At 46.7% G+C, this 24,300-nt stretch overlaps 4 protein-coding genes across 4 annotated transcripts; 1 reads left to right on the plus strand and 3 right to left on the minus strand.

The window, feature by feature from the left end:
* Positions 1–4,465: 4,465 nt before the first annotated feature.
* Positions 4,466–4,773, minus strand: PtA15_4A580 (uncharacterized protein; the record flags this gene model as incomplete). The annotated part of the gene is made up of 2 exons (XM_053168479.1): positions 4,466–4,645; positions 4,711–4,773. The coding sequence occupies 2 exons, from the start codon at positions 4,771–4,773 to the stop codon at positions 4,466–4,468; spliced, it is 243 nt and encodes an 80-aa protein (XP_053019684.1).
* A 2,670-nt stretch (positions 4,774–7,443) lies between these two features.
* Positions 7,444–9,966, plus strand: PtA15_4A581 (uncharacterized protein; the record flags this gene model as incomplete). Its single annotated transcript, XM_053168480.1, has 10 exons — positions 7,444–7,525; positions 7,617–8,081; positions 8,336–8,516; positions 8,600–8,632; positions 8,720–8,854; positions 8,921–8,972; positions 9,035–9,144; positions 9,223–9,331; positions 9,418–9,867; positions 9,946–9,966. The coding sequence occupies 10 exons, from the start codon at positions 7,444–7,446 to the stop codon at positions 9,964–9,966; spliced, it is 1,638 nt and encodes a 545-aa protein (XP_053019685.1).
* Positions 9,967–16,592: 6,626 nt separating this feature from the next.
* Positions 16,593–19,487, minus strand: PtA15_4A582 (uncharacterized protein; the record flags this gene model as incomplete). Its single annotated transcript, XM_053168481.1, has 2 exons — positions 16,593–16,976; positions 19,176–19,487. 2 exons carry the CDS (start codon positions 19,485–19,487, stop codon positions 16,593–16,595), a joined length of 696 nt encoding a protein of 231 aa, XP_053019686.1.
* A 1,125-nt stretch (positions 19,488–20,612) lies between these two features.
* Positions 20,613–23,618, minus strand: PtA15_4A583 (uncharacterized protein; the record flags this gene model as incomplete). The annotated part of the gene is made up of 13 exons (XM_053168482.1): positions 20,613–21,230; positions 21,329–21,767; positions 21,856–21,928; positions 21,999–22,098; positions 22,263–22,358; positions 22,398–22,614; positions 22,690–22,723; positions 22,794–22,811; positions 22,880–22,904; positions 22,989–23,020; positions 23,121–23,226; positions 23,307–23,357; positions 23,463–23,618. 13 exons carry the CDS (start codon positions 23,616–23,618, stop codon positions 20,613–20,615), a joined length of 1,965 nt encoding a protein of 654 aa, XP_053019687.1.
* Between the last annotated feature and the right edge of the window lie 682 nt (positions 23,619–24,300).

Below are 24,300 nucleotides of genomic sequence, written 5' to 3' on the forward strand. Positions count from 1 at the left end.
CACAAGAAATCGAAGTTTTCCCATTTGGCTTTGGATAGATCGCTAACCGGAATGAATTCAGCAATAGCAAAAAGCTCATTGGTTTGTTTTTTGTAGATTTTGTTGTAATTTGAATTGATAATTTGAAAAGTTTTTTTTACTGTCTTCAAGGCTAATTGATTTTCAGTATCAGTGGGATTCCGAGCAAAAACCTTTGGTGGTGGTTGAAGATTTTTGTGATCCTTGTTGTACTCGGCTGATAGGCGCTTATATTTGGAAATCTTTTGCCAAAAATCCTCTGTTATAGCAGGGAAGAGATTGATTGGGTTCAGATTCCTTAGAATAATCTGGCCACCAGGTGGAAGAGGAGCTGTAGTGAAGCCTGTCACACTATTCTTCGCCCTCTTTTTTGCTCTTCTTCTATTTGTATACGCATTTCTTCTCTGTTGCTGGTGAGGTGTCAGGTCACTGATATGTTCAATTTCAATATAAGCGAGGTGTTCGCTCAATTTGAGCATGAACAAACAGTTATTAGAACCCCAGCAGTTACAGAGACGAAATTTGTATCAAGATAGAGGAGCAAAGGAATTGAGGGGAAGAATGAACCTGTCAGCTTAATCATATAACTAGAGGCCAAGGCGGCTATGCCGCTGCAGATTTCAGGGAAAGTTTTCCAGCTCATCCCCTGCTAGCTGATATCACCCACAATCACATCCCCCCCCCCCCTTTCACATGACAACCTGGAAGTTCATTTCTCTCCGTGCTCCTGATTTGTCATTGGCAACCCATGAGGTGCTACCCCAGTGACAGACTTCCCATTAGTTAAAATTTTTGGGAAGAATATGTTGGTATTGGACTCAAACACCATGATTTTTACCCAGATCAAATCTTCACAGAATTGGTTTATTTTGGGTTTCACCGTGGTCAACCCTGCAAGACTATCATATAAGGCAAACTCCAACACATCTGGACACTTTTTAGTTTGTGGCATATCATGCTATTGCCCCTCCATGAACATCAGTTCTTGAAATTCAAGCAAGCTGGAGACTTTAAATACATTAAAAATTGTATTACTCATAACATCATCTTGTGTAAAACACAAGGCACAAATCAAGTAGAAATTGAAGTGCCTACCAACAAATGTGGGTAGATAAAATTGAGTATAGAGAAGAGCAGATGAGGGAAGGCACAGTAGAATTGGAAAGAATTTGAGTTGTACACAAAGCATATTTTGTTCCAGAAAGACAAGACATATTTTGATCAACTAAAGTTTATGACAAGAGCAAAGTTGTAGAAATTTGAGAAAGAATCAGGAAATCCATGAAATACAAATGACATACTTTCCATTGATTCTCCATGTTGGATCAATCTGAGACAACCATGCCTATTTGACAGCAGTCAATCCAGTATAAAAATTTTCTTTACATTTTCTACAAAGGTAAAATGGAAATAGAAAATATGAGATATGGGTGATTAGGAGAAGAAGAAGAGAGTTGGAGAAAGAAATCAAGCAAAACTAAGCAACATAACTTTCAACAAAGTGGTTAAGGGTCCAAGCATTTCTTTGATCCTTGTCTCTATTTCCTAGGGAGCATCACCTGTCACTTCTTGTTAATTTAAGTCGCCCTAGTGAGAAAGGATAAGTTATTCTTGTTGCTTAGTGAGGTTGACCAGAGTGCAGGCTATTTCGCGAAGCTTGAATGCCAAATTTATCTGTTATCCACAATGGATCGGGGAAGATTAGCAGGGCAAGGTTGATCATTAGCTCTAGTACATATCTGCATATGCTGAAGGGGGGGCGTGTCTGCCCGCCAAATGACCGTAGAAGTTAGAAGTGGGGAGGAAGATTGCAAGAAAAACAGCGCGGGTGATTGGCGACCTTAAGGAAGTGGGTGTGCACGTTGAGGTGGATGTGTAAAATAGTCAAAGAGAGAGGCCAAGAAGGTTGGAGAGGGTGGGCAAGACGGTCAAAGAGGAGGGAGCAAGAACATCAAAGAGGGTGGCAAGAAGGACCAATCACATTCCTTGACCAGCATCATGTAGATGCTGCAGAGTGCCCTGGCGTGCTCATCAGCCGGTCTGTGCAAGAGCTAGGAGGAGAGGGTGTGCGGTGTCCGGAGGGGGTGTGCGGTATCCAGAGGAGTATGCCCATGGTCACCAGCAGCACTCGACAGGCTGGGGAGCTTGTAAATGGCGCAAATCAAAAAAGAAAGTGTATTCCAAAGGCAAAAGCAAAGCAATAATGGACAAGATTCAGATTGCCTCGTTTATCTATTTACAAGTGTTGAATTTATCAAGATCCATGAACCCAAAGATGAGTATCAGTTTAGTCTTGTTGTGGATGACATTGTACAATCTGAAAATATTAGGTGCTTGAGTAGGCTTGAGTTGCTTAATCTGCCTTGTAGTTTACAGAGTACCTTCCTCAGTATTGTGGTGAGTTTCTTTGAGTGTGAAAACATCGTTGGTGACCTAGAGCAAACCTGCATTATAAATCAATAACCAAGCCATTACTTCTGAGCTGGGCAACGGGCAGGAGCTCGCAGACGCAGGTGTGGGTGAGACCGGAAGCCAGAAGGCCAACAATGTACCGCCGCATGCATAGTACAGCAGCTCTGTCAGCTCCGCGTCTGCCATCATTGACGACGGTACCAGCTGCCGGGGCTTATGCTTTGACGCTTTGATTGGCACCTGTCAGCTCACTGTTTGCAGCTTCACCTGTTGCGCCAGCAGCGTCAGAGTTGAGGGATGCATCATCAGCTTCATGAATATCTACACATGTATATATACACACACTCGGGTTGGTGTCCTTCACTTCAAGTGGGGGGTGTTGGATCATCCCTTGGTGGATCGTGCCCATAACATTACATTCAACTTCTTGCGTGCCCAATCCTTGACGAACAGGTTGATCTTTTTGCTTCATTGTGAGTTTTCTGGCTGGAAAAGGCCTGTGTGGAGGAGAGAAGCAAGCAGTTGTTTGGAAGAGGGTGGGGCACAGCAAGAGAGACAGAGAGAGAAGGACAGTTTTTTGGCGTACCAGCTAGGAAGTCCTGGGTCTCAGGCGAGTATCTCTGTCTGATTTTGCTGGTGAGGGACAAGGCAAAGGCGGCTCTGGGGAAAAGGATGGGGGAGGCGGCGGCCTGGTCGGGAATGGTGGGCAGGCCTCATTGTGTGCCAACAACAGCAGTGCTGGGCAGGAACGGGCTGCTCAGCGCGAAGGCCGGCTGGCGGGGGACAGCAGCGATGGTGGAGGGTTTAGGCTTGAGTTTCTGGCGTGGTTGAATTTCAAATGCTTGGGTGGCCCGCCGCATCGTTCAGTTGTGGTGGTGGTGGGTGGGTGGGGACTGAAAGGCAGAAAAAAAACATAGAAAGGGCTCAGCGGTGGTGCTGACCGTTGTGAGGATAATGATGAGTCACAAGACGTACATACTGCTTCTGAGGCGTGTGTTGCATGTAGGTGAGATTGGGTGAGCGTTGAAAATGGCAAGTTGGCACGCAGGTCGGACCAATGGGAAGAGTATTGTGGCGGTGGCCATAGTTGCCAAGGCATGGCAGTGTTGACACTAACAAATGAGGGTGCTGGCGGATTTTTGACTGTGTACGACCGCATATCTATAAAAGACGGCTGTGTTGGGCTTGATGAATCCCCAGGGCGTCCTCTGCCGCTGCACTTCCAGCGTGTGGTTCATCCTCAACCCCCTCCGCTGTTGCACTTACACAGTTTGAGGGGCTCTACTCGGTGGCCCCCCTTTGCATAATGCCTTCAATGCGGCGCGCTGGGGGCCATCCACCCACTATTTTAAACCATGCTAGACAGGGATGGATAGTGGGTCCAGTTTATGGGTTTTGGATTTTGTGTTGAGAAGCCTTGTTTATGTGATCTGTTTTTTGGAAAGGGGGAACCCTTTCATTTTTTTTTGTAATTTGGTTAATTTGTAAGGGGAACCCTTGATCTTTGTTTCTGTGTTTCTCTGTCTTTAGTAAACTTGGATTGGGTGATGTTGCAAACTTCTACAAGTACAAACCAATGTTTTTTCCTTTTTTGGGATGGTTTATGTGGAAAAGACTGCGGGTTTTCCTTATCCTCCTCGCTAGGAGAAAGATCCTAGAAAGACGAGGATCAATCTGAAAAACTGGTCAAGTCCGAGCTGGGCACCACTGAGGGATTGCTATCAGCTGCTTCTTTTTTGGTTGCATCAAGGGCAATGGCAGAAGGTGTTGGATGACTGGGCTTTGGTGAAGCCATTGCAGCGATGCAAGAAGAGCAACGCAGAGGTTTCAACACTTCGGAGGGGTCTTGTCTCCTAGTGAATTTAGCTGTTAAGGCTGTGCAAAAAAAGATGTTTTTTTCAGCTTTGAAAGCAGATCGGTGCAGAAATTGAACTCACCAGAACAATATTCTTTTGATGCCGAAATCCGAGCGATTTCGGGTCCCAAAGGCGCCGGAGGCAAGCAAGGGTGGCAAGGTATCACTGCAACTGCTTGGTCAGCTGGCAGCGACTTCGGGAATCAAAGAAGACTTGCCACGCGAGCAACCTGAATTCAAAGGCCTGATTGTGGCCTTGACGCCATTTGGGTGGGAAGATCTCACTGCTTCTGCATAGCTTAACTGTGAACGTTTGCAATCAATTGTTTGACTCGGAGGAGCAAGAATAGTAGCATCGGTCTGAGGGAGGCGAAAAAAACATGTTTAATTTCGCTTGTCAGTTTGAAATATGATTTATTACTTACCTGAGTGTTGGTGGGCAAAGTTTTACTGGCTGGAGTGGGAGGGACTTGAGCCTTAAGCGACATGGATGATTGAACAATGTGATGTTGAATGTGGTTTGCAAAAAAGCTGGAGGGGGAATGAAGGGCTGAAGCAAGAATCGCGTGTTGAGGCGTTTCAGCTGCTTCCTCAACCCCCTGGGACCAGGCGGATAGAGTGCTCCAGGTCAATGTTAGTGAGGAGTGGCAATATCACAGAACCCCATGTCAATAGTCTCATGCTCCAAACTCAGGATTGTGGCTTACAGGCACACCTCCATGTCAGTGATGGCAGGTCCCTGGGTTCAACCCCAGCTCCTGCCATAAGTTTTTGCATTGGAAAGTTACCCTTGTGTAACTTGGATAACTTATGGGAACGTACTGTAACGCGCAAAGTCATGAGTTACCGTTACCAGAAAAATGGAAATTTGAAAAAAGTTACAGTGCGTTACTTTACCACTTGATTTGGATACGTTACAGAATTCCTGAAAATTGGATACTGAAAAATAGTTACATTATCCAATGGGCAGGTTGTAACGTACCGTAACGTATCTGCCCACCGCTGATGCAAGGCTTTGTGGTCAGCTGGTCAATGACCAAGCGGCTGTCGTTAGGGACTCTTACGGTTGGGCTGCCAGCTTGCATGCTGGGCAGCTGACCAACAGCCTGTGAGATTGTTGGGCTGCCGACAATCTTGGGCGTTGGTTACCCGGCGGGTGACCGTCAAAGGCCTGGGGAACACCTGGCGGCAGTCTGCCGGGTGCTGACCAGGTCAGCCAGTGGGCAGCAGACCGTCCGGTCAAGCCAGCGACTGTCCGCCCGGCAACAGACCGGCAGACCGGCGGTGGATCGACCTTGGTCAAGCCACCGTGGGTCCTGCCGGCAACGGTGAAACAGATACAATGCGTGCATCGATATCTGGCCATATCGCATCGACGATACCGCCCGATACTGTGCATCGAATCACATCGTCTTGGAAGGCCGATGCGATATGCATCGTTCAAAGCGCATCGCTTGAGCGTTGCGATACAGGCTTTTCATTGGATGTGCATTGGTTTAACTGATGCAATGCCAATAGATGCGATACAGATATTTATTGGTATATCTCCGCATATATTGCCCGCATCGCATCGCATCGTCTCTACAATGCGATGCGAGGTTTTCTCACCCGCTGTATCGATCAAGCGATGCGATGCCAATGTGATGCATTGGTTTTGCAATGCGATACAGCAGATTAGCAATATGGTGCATCGTCCCAACGATGCGATACCAATAAATGTGCAATATCGCATCGTATCGCATCTGTTTCACCGTTGCTGCCGGCAACACCCGGGCAGGCGGCGGATTGAAGTCAGTCCGCCGTACCTCTTGGACGTCAAGAGGTACGGCGGACTGACTGTCTCGACACCCCGACGACGGGCTGCCCTGTTTTCACACGGTAGCCCGACGTGGGCCCCTTTGTCGTCGGGTTGCCGGTCCGAGGGAGCCGAAATCGCTCTCGTGGTGTATGCTCCTCCCTCGTAATCATTTCATTCTTTGCTGCTCTTCGTTACATCACAACTCAATTAACTTTATGTAACAAGAGATTGTTTTTTTAATTGTACTTTTTTTTTGCACTTCAGCGCAAATCTGCAACTGTAATTGGTTAGGTTACATTCGGGAATGCCCGGCACGGGCACCGCAACTTGAGAGCATCCGCATCCGTGGCTAGATTAGCCTGGGCTAACTAGCTCGGATTAAGATCGGAATAGGCTAATCCGATCGGCCATCCGCATGGGTGGGGATTAGCGGGTCCGAGGCTGTCGGAGGTTATGTGTTTAGGTGCCTATATGTTATGTGTTTGGCACCTAAACACATAAAGTTCATGCTAACAAGCATGATGAATATTCATTTTGGGATTAGTCCCAGGATTAGTGGGGGCTAGATTTATACCCCACTAGCTCCAAACGGAGCTCCGGGTTAAGTTGATCCCCGGTTGATCCAACCCGATGCGGGTGCGGGGTCGAACTAAGTGCCCTAATCCGGGCTAACTTAGCGCCCGGTGCGGATGGTCTGAGAAATTGCCTCCGCCTCGTTCTTCGGAGGGCCCAGGGGGCGCGGCCGGAGACGCTTCGCGCGAGGGCATAGCCACCGTTTTCATAATGCCTGGCGCCAATCAAGAGATCTCAATTGTCGGCACCGGTCATCAATAGCAGACACACTCTTTTGATGACAGCTACCGGCCAACAAGAGAGCTAGCCTACGTACACTCTGATGATTGGCATGTATTTGTCTTGACGACCAGCACCGGCCATTGGGGCAGTGGACCTTGTTTGGAGCTCTGGAGTCTGTAAAACATGGCTCTCCAGCGGTCCTTCGGAATAATGGCATAGTTTCAGTTTTAAGCGTCATTTACGAACACAAAGGATAAATGTTAGGTAACGTGTATGTAGGACATCGATCCAACACAAAGCAGGTCGCCGACTCAGATCGCGGATCTGCTTGCTGCCCACAGTGATCTTTGGATGGGTGGCTGTGTGTGGTCTGGGGAACCGTGAGCATGGCCAACAACGGGTACATCTTGCCGCTTTCTCGCATTTCTCGCCCCTGTCGGCCCCACCAAGTTTTGTGTTCTGCTTGTTTCATCACCCAGAGGAATAATTTGATCTGGTGCACACTCGAAGGCTGGGCGTACCTCAATCAACGATTATCAACAGTCTTTTCCACACATCGAACATCATGGACGCATCTGATCTTGCAGTTGAAGCAGCAGATTGTGATGAGCCCTCATGTACTTTGCTGCCTAATCCTTCACCAAGCGGTTTGTCTGTTTCCTTCCTAGCTTGAGAGACACTCAAGGGCTCAGAATATTATTCGTCGAACTGAACGGCCCATCCCGGATTTTCATCCAGATTTGGATCCAATCGCGACAATATTCGACCATGGCGATGACGAGACAGCTATCAATCACGAATTAAAATCCCCTCGCCAAGGCAGAATTCATGTTTGCAATGAGGACGAGGAAAATATATCTGGGATTCCTGAGAAGCATAATAAGCTTGAAAATTGCGGCTCGTATACAGCGCCGATAATCAACCGATGGATCACGGTTTTAACCTGGTTTACGCCTTACAGGCAGTTGTTTTTCTTGATTTTTTGTTTGAATATCACCGGCGTAGTCTTGGCTTTTTCAAACTCGTGGGCGTGGGCAAAAAGGCAGGCAACACCCTTAGTAGTGGGTAATATCTTGGTAGCCATTGCAATACGCAGCGAATGGGTTCTTCGCTTTCTCTATTGGGTGGCTATCAAAACATTCCGTCCAAGTCTATTTCCCCTGTGGCTTCGAGTGAAAGTTGTTGGAATTCTTTATCACGTTGGTAAGCAAATCATAACCTCATAACTATTTTTCTCATTTTCTCCGTCAGAAGCCTGATATTTAAGCTTGTTAACAACTGAAGAAACACCTTTCACGGTGATCAGCTGAAAGAGTGTTGCACAATATCAATTTACACTACCAATAGAGCATAAATATAATGCATATCCGCCTAGTTTGCCAGTGGTTGTGGTTTTTTAATGTAAGGCTGGCTTTGATTTTCACTGACTTCGTGTTTCTTATCTGGAATCCAATCAGGTGGTCTGCATAGCGGGTGCGGTATTTCTGCCTTGCTTTGGCTTTCTGTAGCTTCCAGCAACCAGTTCCAAGAAGCAAATCGACACCATACCATCCCCTTGGTTGCCCTTGGTATCTGTTTGGCCTGCATTACCATCACTTGCTTTTCAGCTTTTCCTTTCATACGCGGGCGCCATCACAAGTAAGCTGTGTTTTACTTCGGGTTTAGAGCCCAACAAGATTCGAAAATAAAGCTTACACCCCTTTCATTTAATTCATAAATAGTTTTTTTGAGATCATGCACCGTTTCGTAGGCTGGTGAGACATCAAATTTTCATACATGGCCCTTACATCTTTTTAGGAGACTGCACTCTCCCTGAATGTTGACAAACAAAATTCATCCAGGGCTGGAATCGTATCAACCATAGTATTTGTCATTTTGGACTCTCTGTGGGATGTTGTGGAACAGCGTTGGGATTCGAGGGCCTCTAGGCTAATAACAAAACCAGCACTTTGGTTTCTAACCGCAATTGTTGCCGTGTAAGATGTCTTTTTAACTGTCGCTAACAAGCATTTGCTGAACAAGAGGTTTACTTTGGTAATCAGAATCATTTTTTCCTGGATCACAATTTCAAAAGTTCCGGTAACGGTTTTCACAGTAAGAGAACTTCAGTTGCCGACTGATTGCCTGAAACTGAAAATGCTACGCTTGATCAACAGAGCTCAGACAAAGCATCTGTCATGCGAGTGCCCGGAGGTTTGACGTCTGGGTTACACACACGGATATCAGTGGGTGGTTTGCGTGAATGGCATATTTTTGGATCAATCAGGTATTTCCGTGTCGAAATTTGCAACGCTGCAGGGCTGTTGTTGAATTTTGGTTCTTGCTTTTATTCCCCTCCTCCCAGCGAGGGGAAACATGCCGACTGCCATTACATTGTAGCGGCTGTGCAAGGAGAATTCACCAAGATGCTGAACGTTGACAAGCCAGTTACGCTATATACCAAACGTTGGAAGGTTAGCCAAATCAATCTTGTCAGAACAAACAACTCGGCGCCGCATTCAGAACCAGGCATTCAAGCAGAAAACTGTTTTTTTCCCAGCCATGCGGTCTGCCTTACTTCTCTAGACTTTTCAAACGTGGACTTGCCATTTGTACAGGCTCTGGGATCGGAGCAGTTGCGTCTACATGCATCCAGCATGATTCTTGGTTCCTGATATGGATTGGTCCCAATTTGCAAACCACGTACGGCAACGAAATCACGCAACTAATCAATGAGAGAATCCCAGAGAATCGAAGATTAATATGGGATACCCGGGGGCCATTAGGTCGCCCGGACATTGTACGGCTCCTACGAGACATGCATCGGTATTGGGACGCTGAAGGTGTGATGCTTAGTGTCAATTTGCTTTGTTTATTCAATAAATTGCTCACAACACTCTCTTTACAAAATTTTGGCATGGTCCTGCTACCAGTAACCTTGTTTGTCGGCAGCCCAGAGATGAACAACAACGTTCTCCAGAGTTGCCGAGTCCTCAATATACCCGTCTTTGTGAGTCTTTGCTTTTCTAGGAATTTTACAATGTAAAACGCATACTCAACCAACCCATTTTTTATGAATCAACGGTAGGGTTCTATCTGGGATGCATGATGCGTTGGGCACCAGTTGCAGGTTCAAAATAACGATATGCAAGCTGGTTGCGCACGCCCGCTTGAGGCCAAATGAAGCTGGCATAGTTTGTACCCTCTTGAAATGCTCACAATTGGTTTTCAAGTTTCCAACAGGATTCTACTAGCAGCTACATGAAGACATTGTCATCTTGAGATTGTTATTTAACTATCAATCAGTGTTGAAGTCGTTTACCTTCTAGAGACACATTGACTTGTACAATTGTAGCCGTTTTTCTTTTGTTATCTTGCAGTGCTCTCGAATCTTGCATGTAATTCTTGATGTACAACCCGTTTTGCGGATGATAAATGGTCAGCTTTTTTTGTATTCCCATTAGTTCATCATTGAACCGATAACAAAGTTGCGAGGAAATGATCGCATTTCATAATGCATCAGAATTTTTTTATACATAATGGAAATCATAGCATCACATTGATGACAAAGGCCCTTGAACAAGATGGGCAATGTGTCATATACATTGTGCTAACTGATTGAGACTAGGGATGGCTATCGGGCGGGCTCGGGCCGCCCGCGGGCCAGCCCGCGTCGGGCCGGAAAATAATCGGGCGGGTCGGGCCGGGCCAATTTGCCTCAAAATGCCGCCCGGCCCAAACCCGTTTAGCTCGCGGGTCAGGCCGGGCCAGTTTGACTCAAAATGCCGCCCAGCCCAAACCCGTTTAGCTCGGGGCGGGCCACGGGCGGCCCGCGGGCTCCCCCCAAAAAAAAAGCAAACTTTGTATTTTCAAAAATTCAGCCTGCGGCAGGCTCTTGTGAGCCTATCAAACATCTTTGAATTTTTTTCAGGGGAGTAGCCCCTGCATGATAGACAAAATAAAAGGAAATGATAAGAAAAAATATTCACTTGGCGGCTAGGTTGCCGGCTTTCATCCAGTCTTGGGTGCAAATCAAGGCCTCAACCGCTTCTTCGCTGAGGCGCATCCAATAATCGTCAAGAACCCGACCACCGGTAGAGAAGGCAGACTCAGATGCCACTGAGGTGATGGGAACCATTAGTAGTGTCCTGGCGAGCTCGGATAACGAAGGAAATCGGGAAGCGTTGAGTTTCCACCAGCCGAGTAGATCGAAGTCGGAATCTTCAGGGAGGATGAGGTTGCGCTCCTCAAGGTAAAGATCCAATTCAGCTGCCGGCGTGTTGGGTTGTGAGGAGTCCATACTCCCAGCCATGTACTCATGGAAGGCCGAAAGGTCGCGATTGACCGACTTCTTCTTAGAGATGAGCTCGGGTTGGCTGCTGGTGGTATTTGGATTGGCCACCGGCGCTGGAACATACTGGTTCCACAGATCCAACAATGTCACGCGAACCTTTCCTAAGAACTCGCTGAGATCTTCACCAGCTGCAGAGTTCTGCTCGAGGCTGTAGCGGAGGAACCGCATCTTGTAACGGGGGTCAAGGACAAGGGCAATGGCAAGGAGTTCTTTCGCAGGCTCCCAGTATTTTTCGAATTTGCTCTTCATGGGTTTAAACATGTCGGCTAGGAGGGGCACCTCTGCACTCTCGTTGATTTGCTTTTGAATCGCCACCATCAAACGGTAAGCTTGGTTGATAGTTGGGTATTGAGTACCACTCAATAGAACAGTGGCTACAAGAAACACTCAGAAAGTCAGTGTAATGAAAAATAAGCCATGGATAAGCAGAAACATCAACTGACCTTGGGAAAAAGGTTCAAGGAATTTCTCCATGACACGGAGTTCCTCCCACTGAAGCTCCGATGGGCATTCTTCGAACTTGTCGTCTTGAATAGCAAGCTCCTGGAAGGCCAACTTACAAGGCAAGGAGGACTCAATCATAATATAAGTCGAGTTCCACCGGGTGGGAACATCTTTCGCTGGATGTTTCATCTTGAGGTCAATTTCAACTGCCGTTAGGGCCTTTTCAAAGGCGTCCATGCGAGAAGGAGATGCACGGATCCAGTGGACGCTAGAACGAAGTTGTTTGACGGCCGTCCCAGCAAACTTGATCCCGTCCTTGACGACCAAGTTGATTATGTGCGCTAAGCAGCGCAAATGAAAGAAAGCCAAGGTAGCAGAGCCTGCAGTTGCTCTGCAATTGTCCACAAATCGCTTAAGTCAAACCATTGCCGCTGTGTTTTGTGTCGCATTGTCGACAGTGATAAATTCCAGCTTGCCCACTACATTCCAATCTCGGATGATCTGGCTGAGGCGGTCGGAGATTGCTGGGCCGGAGTGTGGAGGTGGAAGTGGTTGGAAACTGAGTATCACCTTAACAAGGTGCCAGTTCTTGTCAACATAGTGGCCCGTGACCACCATGTAGCCAGTAAGATCAGGCGCTGTCCACATGTCGGTTGTCAAGGCAATATGATTGGCTTGCTGGTCGATCTGGCGAATAAGAGCTGCCTTGCGCTCATGGAAAATTTTGATACAGTCACTTCGGAGTGTCTTTCGTCCCGGCATCACAAACTGGGGCTGAGCTTCCTTCATCAATCTGATGAACCCCTGGTGTTCAGCCATTGCGAAAGGATACTCGTGTTCGATTATCATTTCGGCCAAACGTTCACGGATCTTTCCTTGATTGAAAATCCATACGCCACCCCCGCTAGCAGCTCCAGTTGACGAGTTGAAATTGAGCAGGCCTTGTCGGGTCCCTACAACGCCGACTTTCTCGGAGATGCATTTCGTTGAGTGTCTTCGGAGGTGGTTAGTTCCAGCGGACGAGCCTCCTGTGAGTTTTGCATTGCAATAATTGCACTGCGCCTTCTCCTTACCATCCGTTTCTGGTAAGATTCATGAATAATAAATATGTTAATAAGACGAAAAGTTAGCTGATAGCCGTGAGTGAATGAATGGCTGAAGTAGGGATAAGCTAACCAATGATCTTCGCGAAGTGGTCCCAAACCCCACTTGTTAATTTTCTCTTCTTCAATTGTGATTCATCTGCTGAATCGCCGACGCCATTGGTGGTGACTGCTGGAGTCTGACTACCAGGAGTGTCGGAAACAACGATATCGGGTTCCTCGCCGTTCGAACCTGGCATGACAACCGTATTGGAGTGATCAATAATTGGATAGGATGTTGGTGGAGGATCGGGTTGAACGCTGGTGGAGTCGTGGTCTGGTGGGCCGGTCGGTAGTTGAACGAGACTGCAACTAACTACCAACCGGCCCATATGATATCCACGATATGGTCACGATCGGGTCCCACTGGGGGAAGCCCGACGGGCGCCCGACGGGCTGCCCGGACCCGCCCGAAATCTCTCGCGGGTCTGGCGGGCCGGGCCGACTTTAAAAAAATCCCCCAAATGCCGGCCCGCGCCCGGCCCAAACCCGGGCGGGTTCGGGCGGCCTGTCGGCCGGCCCGCCCAATAGCCATGCCTAATTGAGACTAAGAAAAGGGGGTTTTGAAACAAAAATAAAGGCAGCCGGCTGGAACCGCGTCACAGCCTGGAAGGCTAGTGCCGCGGTTCCGCCGTCGGGTGGATGCGCGTAACATGGACGGGGGTCTAACTCCGAGCTTAACAAAGCCTCTCGAACGGGGGTCCCGAAGGGACTCTCCGTAGGAGAGGCTTACCTCCAAAGTCGCCCGCGTCGCCTGAGCAATTTGAGAAAATGGTGAAATTTTCACCATTTTTAAGCTCAAGGATCATTTGAGCAAAAGCAAAGACCTTCAGAACAATTCTGATTCGGCAAAGTTGTAGCTTTGCTTCTTAGGCACATTTTCCCTGTTTTTTGGAAAAAAAAGGTGCAAAATAGCAGGTCGCTTGCGATTTGCAGTTGGTCTTGTTCCTTCCTTTTGCGAAGTAAAGCTTGACAGGTGGGGAACTGTTCGGATCATCGGACCATAAACCCTCTCACGGTTTTTTGACTCGCTGCATCCAGGTGCTGATTTTAAATACATACAAACTAGTATCTGATCATCAATTCATCATGATTGTTAGACGGAATGGTGAAAAATGGATCTGTTTCATGCCTGAGATCACAGTAAATAATCAGTCCTCCAAGCGTTGAAAGTCCTTTGCAAACAACGCAAGAACTGTTTGAGAAAATAATGGCGATAAGAAAGAAAAGTTCGACAACTCCCTCCAAACTTCCTACAAGGTCATCCAAAAGCCCGATCAAATCAGCAAAATCACCGCTCAAGTCATCATCATCTAGCCCGAGAAAGTCATCAAAAAAACCCAAACAGTCACTGAGCGCGGATAGTTCAACTACTGGTATCCATGTCCTGAAAAAGGTCTCTGAGAAGAAAGGCAAATCCTTGGAGATGGAAATTGCCACTCAAGCAAAGAGATTTTACAGCGGTCAAGAGGCAAAGCAACTTCAGATCGAGGCAGTAGCCAGCCTGGTACAAGGACAAAACACCTTCCTGTTGGCCGGCACAGGATTCGGAAAATCAAGGATCTCCGAGATTTATTTTAATCTTTTACCCTCCTCCGCCAGCCCAGTTGTTTTGGTACTAAACCCACTGGATGCTTTGGGCGACAACCAGGTGGAAGAGAAGAAGAAGTCTAATTTTACCGCGATCAATCTGACAAAGCTTACCTTCAATAAGCAGGTCGCCGAGGAGATCAAGTCCGGAGTGTACAATTTTGTGTACCTCAGTCCTGAGATTTTCATGAACAACAAAATGTGGGATTCGGTTTACTTCAGTTTGGAGTTTCAACAACGTCTGGGCCTTGTTGTTGTCGATGAAGCCCATATGATCTATGTATGGGGACTGGTTGAAAGCTCGCATGGAAAGAAGTCATTTTCCATAATTATACGGCATCAAGATTTTTCAATATTCCGTCCATGTTATGGTAAAATAGGCATACATCTACAGTGCCGAAACAAAGCTCCAATCCTTTTGCTTTCTGCAACATGCCGGCCGATTGCTGTTGATTCTATTTTGAGAAGCATGAAGTTGACAACCAAGCTGATCAACATAATTCAAGGCGAGTTGACTCGGCCCGAAATTCGTATCATCCGCATCACTATGTCGAAATCTTTGAAATCAAATCTCGACCTATTGGACGTTTTTGCGCCAAGAGACGAGACCCCAGACAAAGACATGATACCTACACTGATTTACAGTGGAACCCGAGCACGGATACTCACTGTTTTGGAGGTGTTGGATATAGCGCGAGGAACACCTGGGGCCTGCTTAGATCCGTGTAATTCTTTTTCGAGGAGGTTCCACTCATGCACAGGAGACAAAGACAAGGAAGAAGTTATCCAAAGTTACTCTGAAGAGAAGTTTCCGATAATCTCATCAACCATGGCGCTTGGGCTGGGCCAAAATTGGAAGCGGGTGAGGAGTGTAATCCACATGGGAAGAGGCGACCCAGCAAATATATGTCAGATGATAGGGAGGTAAGCCAAATTGTGACGTTGTTCACTTTCCAAATTGCAAAAACACTATTAACTAACCTTCCATTCGAACACAGATGCGGGAGGTATGGAAAGGATGGACTGGCTATCCTCTTTGTGGAATCAAAGCGCAAGGGAGGAAAAAATAGTATAGCCAATTTCAATAACCCCACCGAGCAGTTGGACGATGACCGTATGGATGCGCTTGCAATAACACCGATCTGTCTGAGGGTTGCTTTGTACAACATGGACAACTTGCACGGGTACATCCCACTATCAAAGGACGACCCTAACTACATAGCAGAACTCAACCGACAGAAAGAAGCACGGTTTCCGGATGGTCGTTGCTCCAATTGCATGGTTGAATCCGGCGAAAAGTTGATAAATAATTTGCACAAGTTAAATAAAAGTAATTTTGATGATGCAATCAACGATCGCTTGGATTTTGCAATTACTGACACTGTCAAGAAGAGAAAATATACTCGGACAACCCAAAAGGACACAGCTGGAAGTGATTCGGGAACCATGGACAAGTACAAACAACACATGATTTACATGTTCAGCAAGTTTCATGAGGATAAGATGGGAATATCGGGACGTTTATCAGCTGCAGACCTTTTCAGCGACAAGGAAGCCCAAGCCATAGTTACAAACTTGTCTGACATTCCAGACACAATTAAACTCAACAAAATCATTGGTGGCGAAACAATTGATGGACAGCTTGATTTCTTAATGGGTTTAATTCAAGATTTTCACAATGATCCTTTGTATCACGAGCAATTGGATTATCAAAGGAAATTGAGAGAAGAAGCCAAGGAGATCAAGAAACAAAAGAAAAGGGAAGCTGGTGCTCGATATCGTGCAAACCGACAATCTAGACTTCTACTGGCTTCAGCAACCGAACCTGCTGGAACAATGCCTTTGGCCAAGGACCTAGGAAAACCACAGGGACAACAAACCGAGGAGATGAGGAAACAAAAGAAAAAGGAGGCCAACGCTTGATACCGGGCAAACAAGCGAGCCAGAGACCTAGCAGCAGCAAAGTCACAAAATGTGGCAGGATTGGGTAGCGGAGTATCTGTTTCTGAGGACGATAGGCACCTGGCGGCTGCGGAGGCGGATTCGGCGCGAAATTTGGGGGCTGGGGATCCAGGGTCAGTCGCTGGCATTGGAACAATTTCGGACAACTCATCAAGTGAAACATCGGAGGAACAGGCGATAGGGTTGCAAGTGGGACAGGGGGGGAAGTTGGATGACAATAGAACAATGGCGAAGTAGTCGATATCACATTTCCATTGGTGAACCGGGGGTATCGGAGGAGTTATCTTCTTCTTCTTGTAATTCATCATCGAGAGTAGTTGCATGTTCTTGTACTAAGCTGTTGTTAATTTCACCCGGTAAAGTGCCCCACATGAAATGTAGTTTGAAGCGAGACAATTCACCCTTCTCCGCAATCTCAGACTTGAGCTTATTTAATCCAACAACGAGTGTATCTTCACAATCGGGAATAGTGTAGTCGGTCGAGCCAGGGAACTGATCAAGAATATCATAGTTCCGCGCCATCTGAAGGAACATTTCGAGCGACCTTGCTTGGATGTGGTTTTTGTGCGATTGGTAAATGACCTTATAGCCTCCTTCGGTCTTTAAGCTGTGGAATGCTGAGCGGAGCTGAAATCACATTTGGCAAAAACAATTCAACATACTTTGACATGATGAGTGGGACAGAGGTCAACAACTTACTATCGGCATGTTCAAAGAGAACATCTCTTGCAACCGGGTGACTTGCGTACCAATCCCACTTCGGTTATATAAAAACTTCAGCAAATAGTTCTGCAACTCAAGATAATAATCTTTGGCTACAAAGTGATCGGGCCGGCCAGTAGGGGAGAACAGCATACTGTGAAGTATGTATTTTCGGAGTGCGGGTGGCAACACCTCAGTGAGGAGGAGAACCATGCGAGGCAAATAGGATTGATAGTTTACGAGGCCAGGAAGGGCTTGCGACATAACAGACCATATCTTCCACATATTCATGAGTCGTCCAATGTCACCCGCCTTCATGGCTCGGTTGGCCTCAACAACAGTCCCAAAGTCGTGCAACCTTTGCATCAGAGAATGTAATTTGGGCAAATCTTCTTTAGAGACGGATCGACGAGCCGCTGGTGAGAAAAATCAATCGTAGCATTCTTCTACTACCATGTTCCATTGATTAGATCGGATTTTTGGTAGCTCATCGGGGACTGGATCGCGTTCGGTCTTCATTATGACCCTGAAACAAGTAGAAAAATTCAGTGCCTCCGACTGGACGGTCTCAATGCAATTAGATTAAACATACTGAAGACAGTAAACAATAGAAGCCTCATGTACCTTCTCGATGTTTTTCATCATTGAGTTGAAGTCTTTCTTAGGTATAGCCTTCTCAGATGGTACGCCAAGGGCATGTAAGTAATGCCAGGCTCCTAAGTCATTCGTCTTGCTGGGATCGCCAAAATGCATCTCAAAAATCGTTTGAGATATATTCCACAATGTGTGAGACGAGCCAAGTTGCATGCAGAGGTTGAGCAAGCTGTGATCCGCATGAGAGCTAGGTGTCCTTAGGGCCCGAAGAGAGTTGAGATTCTGACATGTACCGAGGTCGCCATCCATCAGTTGTAGTTGCGAGCAGAAATCTTCAGGAGAGAGACCAGTTTGTCCTATTATGCTATTGATAACCTGACCAATTCCTTCCGCTGAATTGTCAGATGCGTCCATGAGCTTGAGCATCTGGATTCGAGGCGCAGAGCAATCAATCAGATCGATTGGTGGGGGATTTAAGGGAATCAAGGATTTCTTGTCGGAGGGTTCAGCAATATAACGGATCATTACACGAGCTATCTGGCTTTTCAACACGGCTTCGAAGTGCAGGTCGTCCTGGTGAGTTGGCAGAAACATTCGCGGGACAATCTCCAATTTCGGAATTTTACTGAGAGCTTTGTAGTACGAGGCAAGAGTAAGTTCGGAATGATCAAGTGACTGGAGCAGCGCAAGGTTGGGATGGAGGATATAGCCCCATGTACCGTGAAACATCATAGATCGATGGCCGACAGAGTTAGTATGAATATGCTCCTCCATATCAAGATTGTCAATACAAATCCCTGGTCGTAGTGGCCTTCCTTCCTCAATAGCCATAGCATTTCTAAGGTCACGCGCCGCCGTGTCTGACAGCCGTCTCAGAGCCCTCAAAGCTGTTTGTCGGGAGGAAGTCAACCCGATGAGGTGCAAGTAGTTGTTAATCCTTTCCGAGACGCCACCCGCTATGAAGCGTACACTGTTAAATAGCTGTAAGCCATTAACTCGACGATTCCTTCCAAAAGCAACCATGGAGCAGATGGTTGAGGCCATCTGCGTATTCACAAAAAAAGTCATGTATTTAGCCATCTTCTAAGGATTCCATTTATTTCCTGAAAGGGAAAGCATACCTTTTCCTTCCAAATACGAACGCTAGAGGTACCTTCGTAGCCCACTTCCTCCGAGTGCAGTATGTTCTCCTCTTCGGAATCGGGATTAATGTTTTCAGGTTCTTCAGCTTGGTCTGGGATCTCTTCGGCAGGCTCATCCGCATTGGGATCCAATGTGGCCAGAAGGATGTTGAACAGAAAGGGCATGTGGTCCCTAGTGAGTGACTGTTCGCGACTTTGGGCTGCATCTTCTCCAAAGAAAGTGGGTTCGATGGTGCGCGTGCTATGGAATGAACCATTCGGAAAATTACCCCTTGGTGGTTGTTGGACATTCAGGATTTCAATTGCCTATTTCACAAAGTCAATCAATCAAAAATTAGCATCTGCTTTCAATACCAAGTAGGATTGATGATTTTAATCAGTTACTCACTTCGTGTTGAATCCACTGCCTCCATTGAGCTGCTCCATATTGAGTCCGGGTGCATTCATCCTTAATTGCGTTAAGCATCTCCTGGGTAGAAGCCCAACCGGTTGCGGTGCCCCAAAAACGTCGGCGAAAAGCAAGCGCAGGATCCTCGTCAGTGAGGAATGACACGAGGAACTGCTTTGGAGTCATGTTCATTTTTTGAAGGTTGCCACAGATGAAAAGAACTCTTTCTGCTTCGGTGAGGCGAGGAGCCGCGTTAGCACGTTGGGTGTCTAGTAAAATTGCGGGGTCATCAGCTGCCGTTTCAAAGTTCATATTTGGTGATGGATGAAGACTGAAGTGGTGCGATTGATCTTATTGTTAAGAAAAGATAAGGTAATCTTAGAATGTTTATTTGGTCCTAGTGCCTGAGACAGAGATGGCACAGCAGCTTATGTATATATTGTCAAGGTGCCTGCAAGGGAAGAGGGAATCAAATCATACACCAGTGAATCGTTAGAAGGGGAAACTTGCATTAGACAATGCACAGGACAAGAATCTACGGTGTTCTGTGAAGTAATAGAAAGTCACAATGTTTCTTGGATCACTTCACTTGCAGCTCGCTGAAGCCGAGCCGAGAAAATCACAACGTTTCTGGGATTCCTTCACTTGCAACCCGCTGAAGCAGAGCTGTCTGAGGACTAGAATCTACGATGTTTGCTGTGAAGTACTTAATAGAAAATCACCACACTTCTTCGATTCCTTCACTTGTAACTCGCTGAAGCAGAGCTGGCTGAGTTCTGTCATGTATTGTTGTAGATACATAGTCATACACAGAGAAAAAATCTAGAATGATAATATGTATTTGTTTTTTATGTATATAACACCAGATACATCCGTTGGGATATCCGGGCTTGAAGAAGTCGGATTGTTTACAGTGGCATTTTATTGACATAATGATTTATTCGAAGGGATGAAGTTATTTGGGAATTTTAAGCTGGATTAAATGTGCTTGGAATCTTGCGCTTCTAATGGTGCCGGCGGCGGGATGTATTTTGAAGTGCTAGTGATGAATTGAGGGGGTGAGATCACCTCCCAGCCATTTGGCTGGTAGCTCTCCCCCTCGTAAGCTGACTTTGGATGCAAGTCCCTCCCTTCGGCCCCCCCGAGCGTAGGCGTGAGGGACTTGTGTTAAGTTCGGTCTAACTCCCGCGTGTCGCGTAAGTCAACTTCTCATTAACACATTGTTCATTAATATCAACACATAGAAAAATCCAGAAACCACCAGTAATTCAACCAAGAAAAAAGAAAGGCATGAAAATGAAGCTCAAACAGCAATGCAACCCTGCAACATTAGTTGATCAACCAGTGTTTGTTAAGAAATTTATACTAGAAGCACTGAAGTATAAGAGTGTGTCTGGGCTAGATAGGTTAGATATATTGGTAATGATTTGGGGAAGTTCAATTATTTGGTATATGCAAAGTCTTGCAGAGGCCGCCGCGGATGCTCTCATCTCGAGGAATATGTAAGTTGTCCGAGCCTGAGATTGCATTGGCTAAGAAGGTGTCCGCATCCTTGTTGTTTGGAGAACGGACGTTAGTGGGCTGTTCGTTAGTCGAGAGAAGGCTCGTCCCAAGTGCTCTATCTGATAAGGACAATTCAGTGAGGCCCTTCGCATGGGTGGCTGGTAGAAGCGAGCCGGACTCTTTGTCTCTGATAGTTTGCCTCGAGTTAAAGATGTCAACGTCTCGAGTGTAGGTTCCACCTTTGCCATCCTTGTAACTGAACATCTGGCTGGTCCTTCCGATTCCACTTAGCGCTCGGTTGTCCTTGTTTAGGACTAGCTCACCAGCCGAATCTTGCGTGGTCTCAATTCCAATCTTTCCCAAAGGTGAGGAGAACGGAAAGATTTGAGAACGGCTGTACTTGTGATTGAGGTGGCCGACGACTTTGGTTAAACTAGGGGGAACAGCCAACGTGGAGAGGGTCAGATTGAAGGGATAGCGGAATTCGTCAATTTTTTCTGCTGTGTCGCCATGCGTCGAAATGCTGTTGCCTCGACTTGTCATCTCAACCAACTACCAATCAGTTCAAGAGATCGACCGGAACAAGTTCTGGCGGTTAGTAAACGGTGGTTTTGAACATCTAAGTATTCGGGGTTATGATAATCACTGACTTGGTAAGAAGTACCACCTCCCCAGGTCTGTTGGTTAATGAAAGTGTTATCTTGCTCGACTGTCACGATTTTTTTTCCGCCGGTGCCAGTGACTACACTACTAGAAATCGACAGCTTTCGGTAGCTGTGGGTAGCAAAGCGAACCAGGGTCTTGGAATCAACATTGGGTGGAATCCGCGCGTCATTGGGTACGTCGACAGTTGTCTGGGAGTCTGTATGATGGGTGAGGATACTGCCGGTCGTACGGGATCCACTGGGATCCAACCCCACGAACACAGAGGCACTAAAGAGCCAATCGCCGTTTATCGATCCATTTTCACCTTGTCCATCCACACGTAGGGTGAAATTATGCGGCTTTGAGTCCGCAAGGATGGGGACAAAGGGAGAAATATCGATGACATAGGTGGGTGCGTCAAAAGCACCAATCGCAGCTATAGGTCTTTGGAGATCATCAGGAGACGACAAGCGCACATCCCAATTAGACTCAGGTAAGATCAAGCATGCGTAATATGTACTCCAATGCTCACCTCCACCACGACAATAACATCCCGCCGGTGTATACAACGGGGAACGGATAGGCGACCCCGGCAAGTTGGTCATCTGAAGTCCAGTCCGATCGGGTGTCAGCGAAACGCTGTTTTGGCATCTTGATTTGAAAACAATGACTTGCCGATCCAAACCTGCACTTCTCGAAAGGGACCTTTGCCATTCACGCTTCCAGATTTCTTTGGATCAAGTTTCTGTTGGTACTCATCGGGTACATTTGTGTACTGAAGATCTCAAAATTAGAATGTTAACTTTTATTTTTGCCTAGCTGCAAAAGGAAAGCTCACCCAAAACTTCAGAGTGGATGTATCCATAAATCGTTGGTCAGTAAGCAACACTGGATGTTTTAGACTGCGGCGTTGGATAAAAGTGATCAAAATATGCTTACCTCTTCTGCGCCTGATCCACTAGCAAACAGCTGCAAGTAGGCAGTCGCGATATTCTGGTTCAAGGGATGGTGAAACATCGGATTGCTGAGTCTAGTCTAGTCAGTGCGTCTAAGACTCAAAGGCGAGTAACTCACCTCGGGGAAACGCATGAAACTAGTCAAATTGTTGCCTGAGCCGTGTCCCACATTGATTATTCTATCGGCTTGCTTGGCTGCCGGGAATTCTGCAGTGGGTGGATAAAACTTGGCAGACAGCGTGACTTCGAAATTTCCGTTCAAGCCGAGCGACAGGTCGACAATGTTCCCGATGTCCAAGGAGAATGTGCCAGGACGAGATAAAAGTGGCATGTATCTTGTCATATCCCGGTTTCTAAAAACAAACTGCTGTCAACGCTTCCTTCCAGTAACAGGCGACTTTAAGACTCACACTGTCCATATGATTCCCTCCTTTGAAGGTTCGGCTGTGTGCATGGCGTCGAGTGTAAGTACAAACGAGATTGTGATCAACTAATTGGAAAGTTTTCAAGTCACCTGTTGATGTCCTCCAAACTATGACAAACGGTTTTAGGGAGTTAGCTAGTCTTCCGAATGTGGATCACATAGCGGGTGGCACATACCTTCGATATCATTCAGATAAAGCATCTAAAGAATAAAAAGTGTTACCAATGGTTATCAGGGTCCAGGCAAATAATTGTTTGAGTGTAAATAATCTTGACTAATTCATACCCCAAGCCTGTCATACTGGGTACCAGCCGAGGCTAATGACGTAAAATGAGAGAATGTTGTTTAGTTGAAATTTTGATTAGAGCCCAGGGAGAACTTCTCCGGTTCGTATGTTCATCATGAAAGCTACTTAACTTGTTTCCAAAGTGAAAATCACGGATGCCCAAGTACCAGGGTGTCCACACTGTTGGGGTGGTACATAACTTGCGGCTGCGGGCTTCCCATACGAATTGGAAAAGGTCTGGAGATAGCTGGCCGTCAGAGGCCTGACCACGAGTAGAGGAAAAAGGAAACAGGTAGTAGCTAGTGAAAAAGTCTCACATGTTCGAGGATAACCACTTCGCAAGGTTTGCTTTGAGGGACTGACGGGGGCTACGAAGGACCAGCCAAAAGGGCGGAAAAAAGTTCATCAATTCATGGTCAATTTCACGACGCGTTGAGGGTAAGATAGAAATTCGAGTTGCGAAAGTTGCTCACTTCTCGGACCTCAAAGTTGCGCAAGGGATTTGGCCTATGGACTACTTGCCGAGCTTGTAGTTGTTTAGACAAAGAAGGATCAGTGATGCTGTAGGCAAGGGCCAAAGGATTTAGCAAGGCCCATATGGCGATGCAGGAAAGGGAAGTTCTGAACATTGTAACTAAGCTGGGAATGCTATGAAGGAATGGCAAGAAAAATTTACTAAAAATTGGGAATGAATCAGCGAAATATGGGGATGAGAAATGGGCTTGTCGTCGTGCCTTTTTGAAAATGGACATGGAGTGAAGGGAATCAAGAACAGCCAGGAAGACAGCATGTATTAAGGTAGCGGAGAAGAGCCTTTAGGCGTAGGTATAGATACAGCCACGCGCTAGCGATGCGTTGTGAAGTTGTAGCCGTTTAATTCGTGCCGGTGTGCTGATTCATCATGGGAGTACAGTCAAAAGGCGGCGCCCTGTACCCCCCTGTACCAGCTCGGCGGTAACGATTATTAAGGATTATTATCAATACAACATAACCGAACATGACACCAAGAGTCGGAAGACAGCGGCGTCCAGGCTCCTTATCATGCCAGTACATACACGTGGATTGGAACTACCGTGTCTGCCCCTAATAGCAGCTGGCATTCTGGAATTGCGATCAGTGCCGAACGAAACAGCGCTTCAAAGCATTGTGGTAGTGTTGTTTTAAAACTTGGGAAAAAAAGAGCCTCTGAACCGATTTCCAGCGAGAACTTGAGAAGCAAGGCCGTTTTGTTTTAATCCTACAGAGGCCCTACAGCTGAAAGTCCACAGTCTAAACTATTTTCACACCACTTTGCGCATAAAGACAGGGTAA

Source organism: Puccinia triticina, chromosome 4A (genome assembly GCF_026914185.1).
Source record: "Puccinia triticina chromosome 4A, complete sequence".
Lineage (NCBI taxonomy): Eukaryota > Fungi > Basidiomycota > Pucciniomycetes > Pucciniales > Pucciniaceae > Puccinia > Puccinia triticina.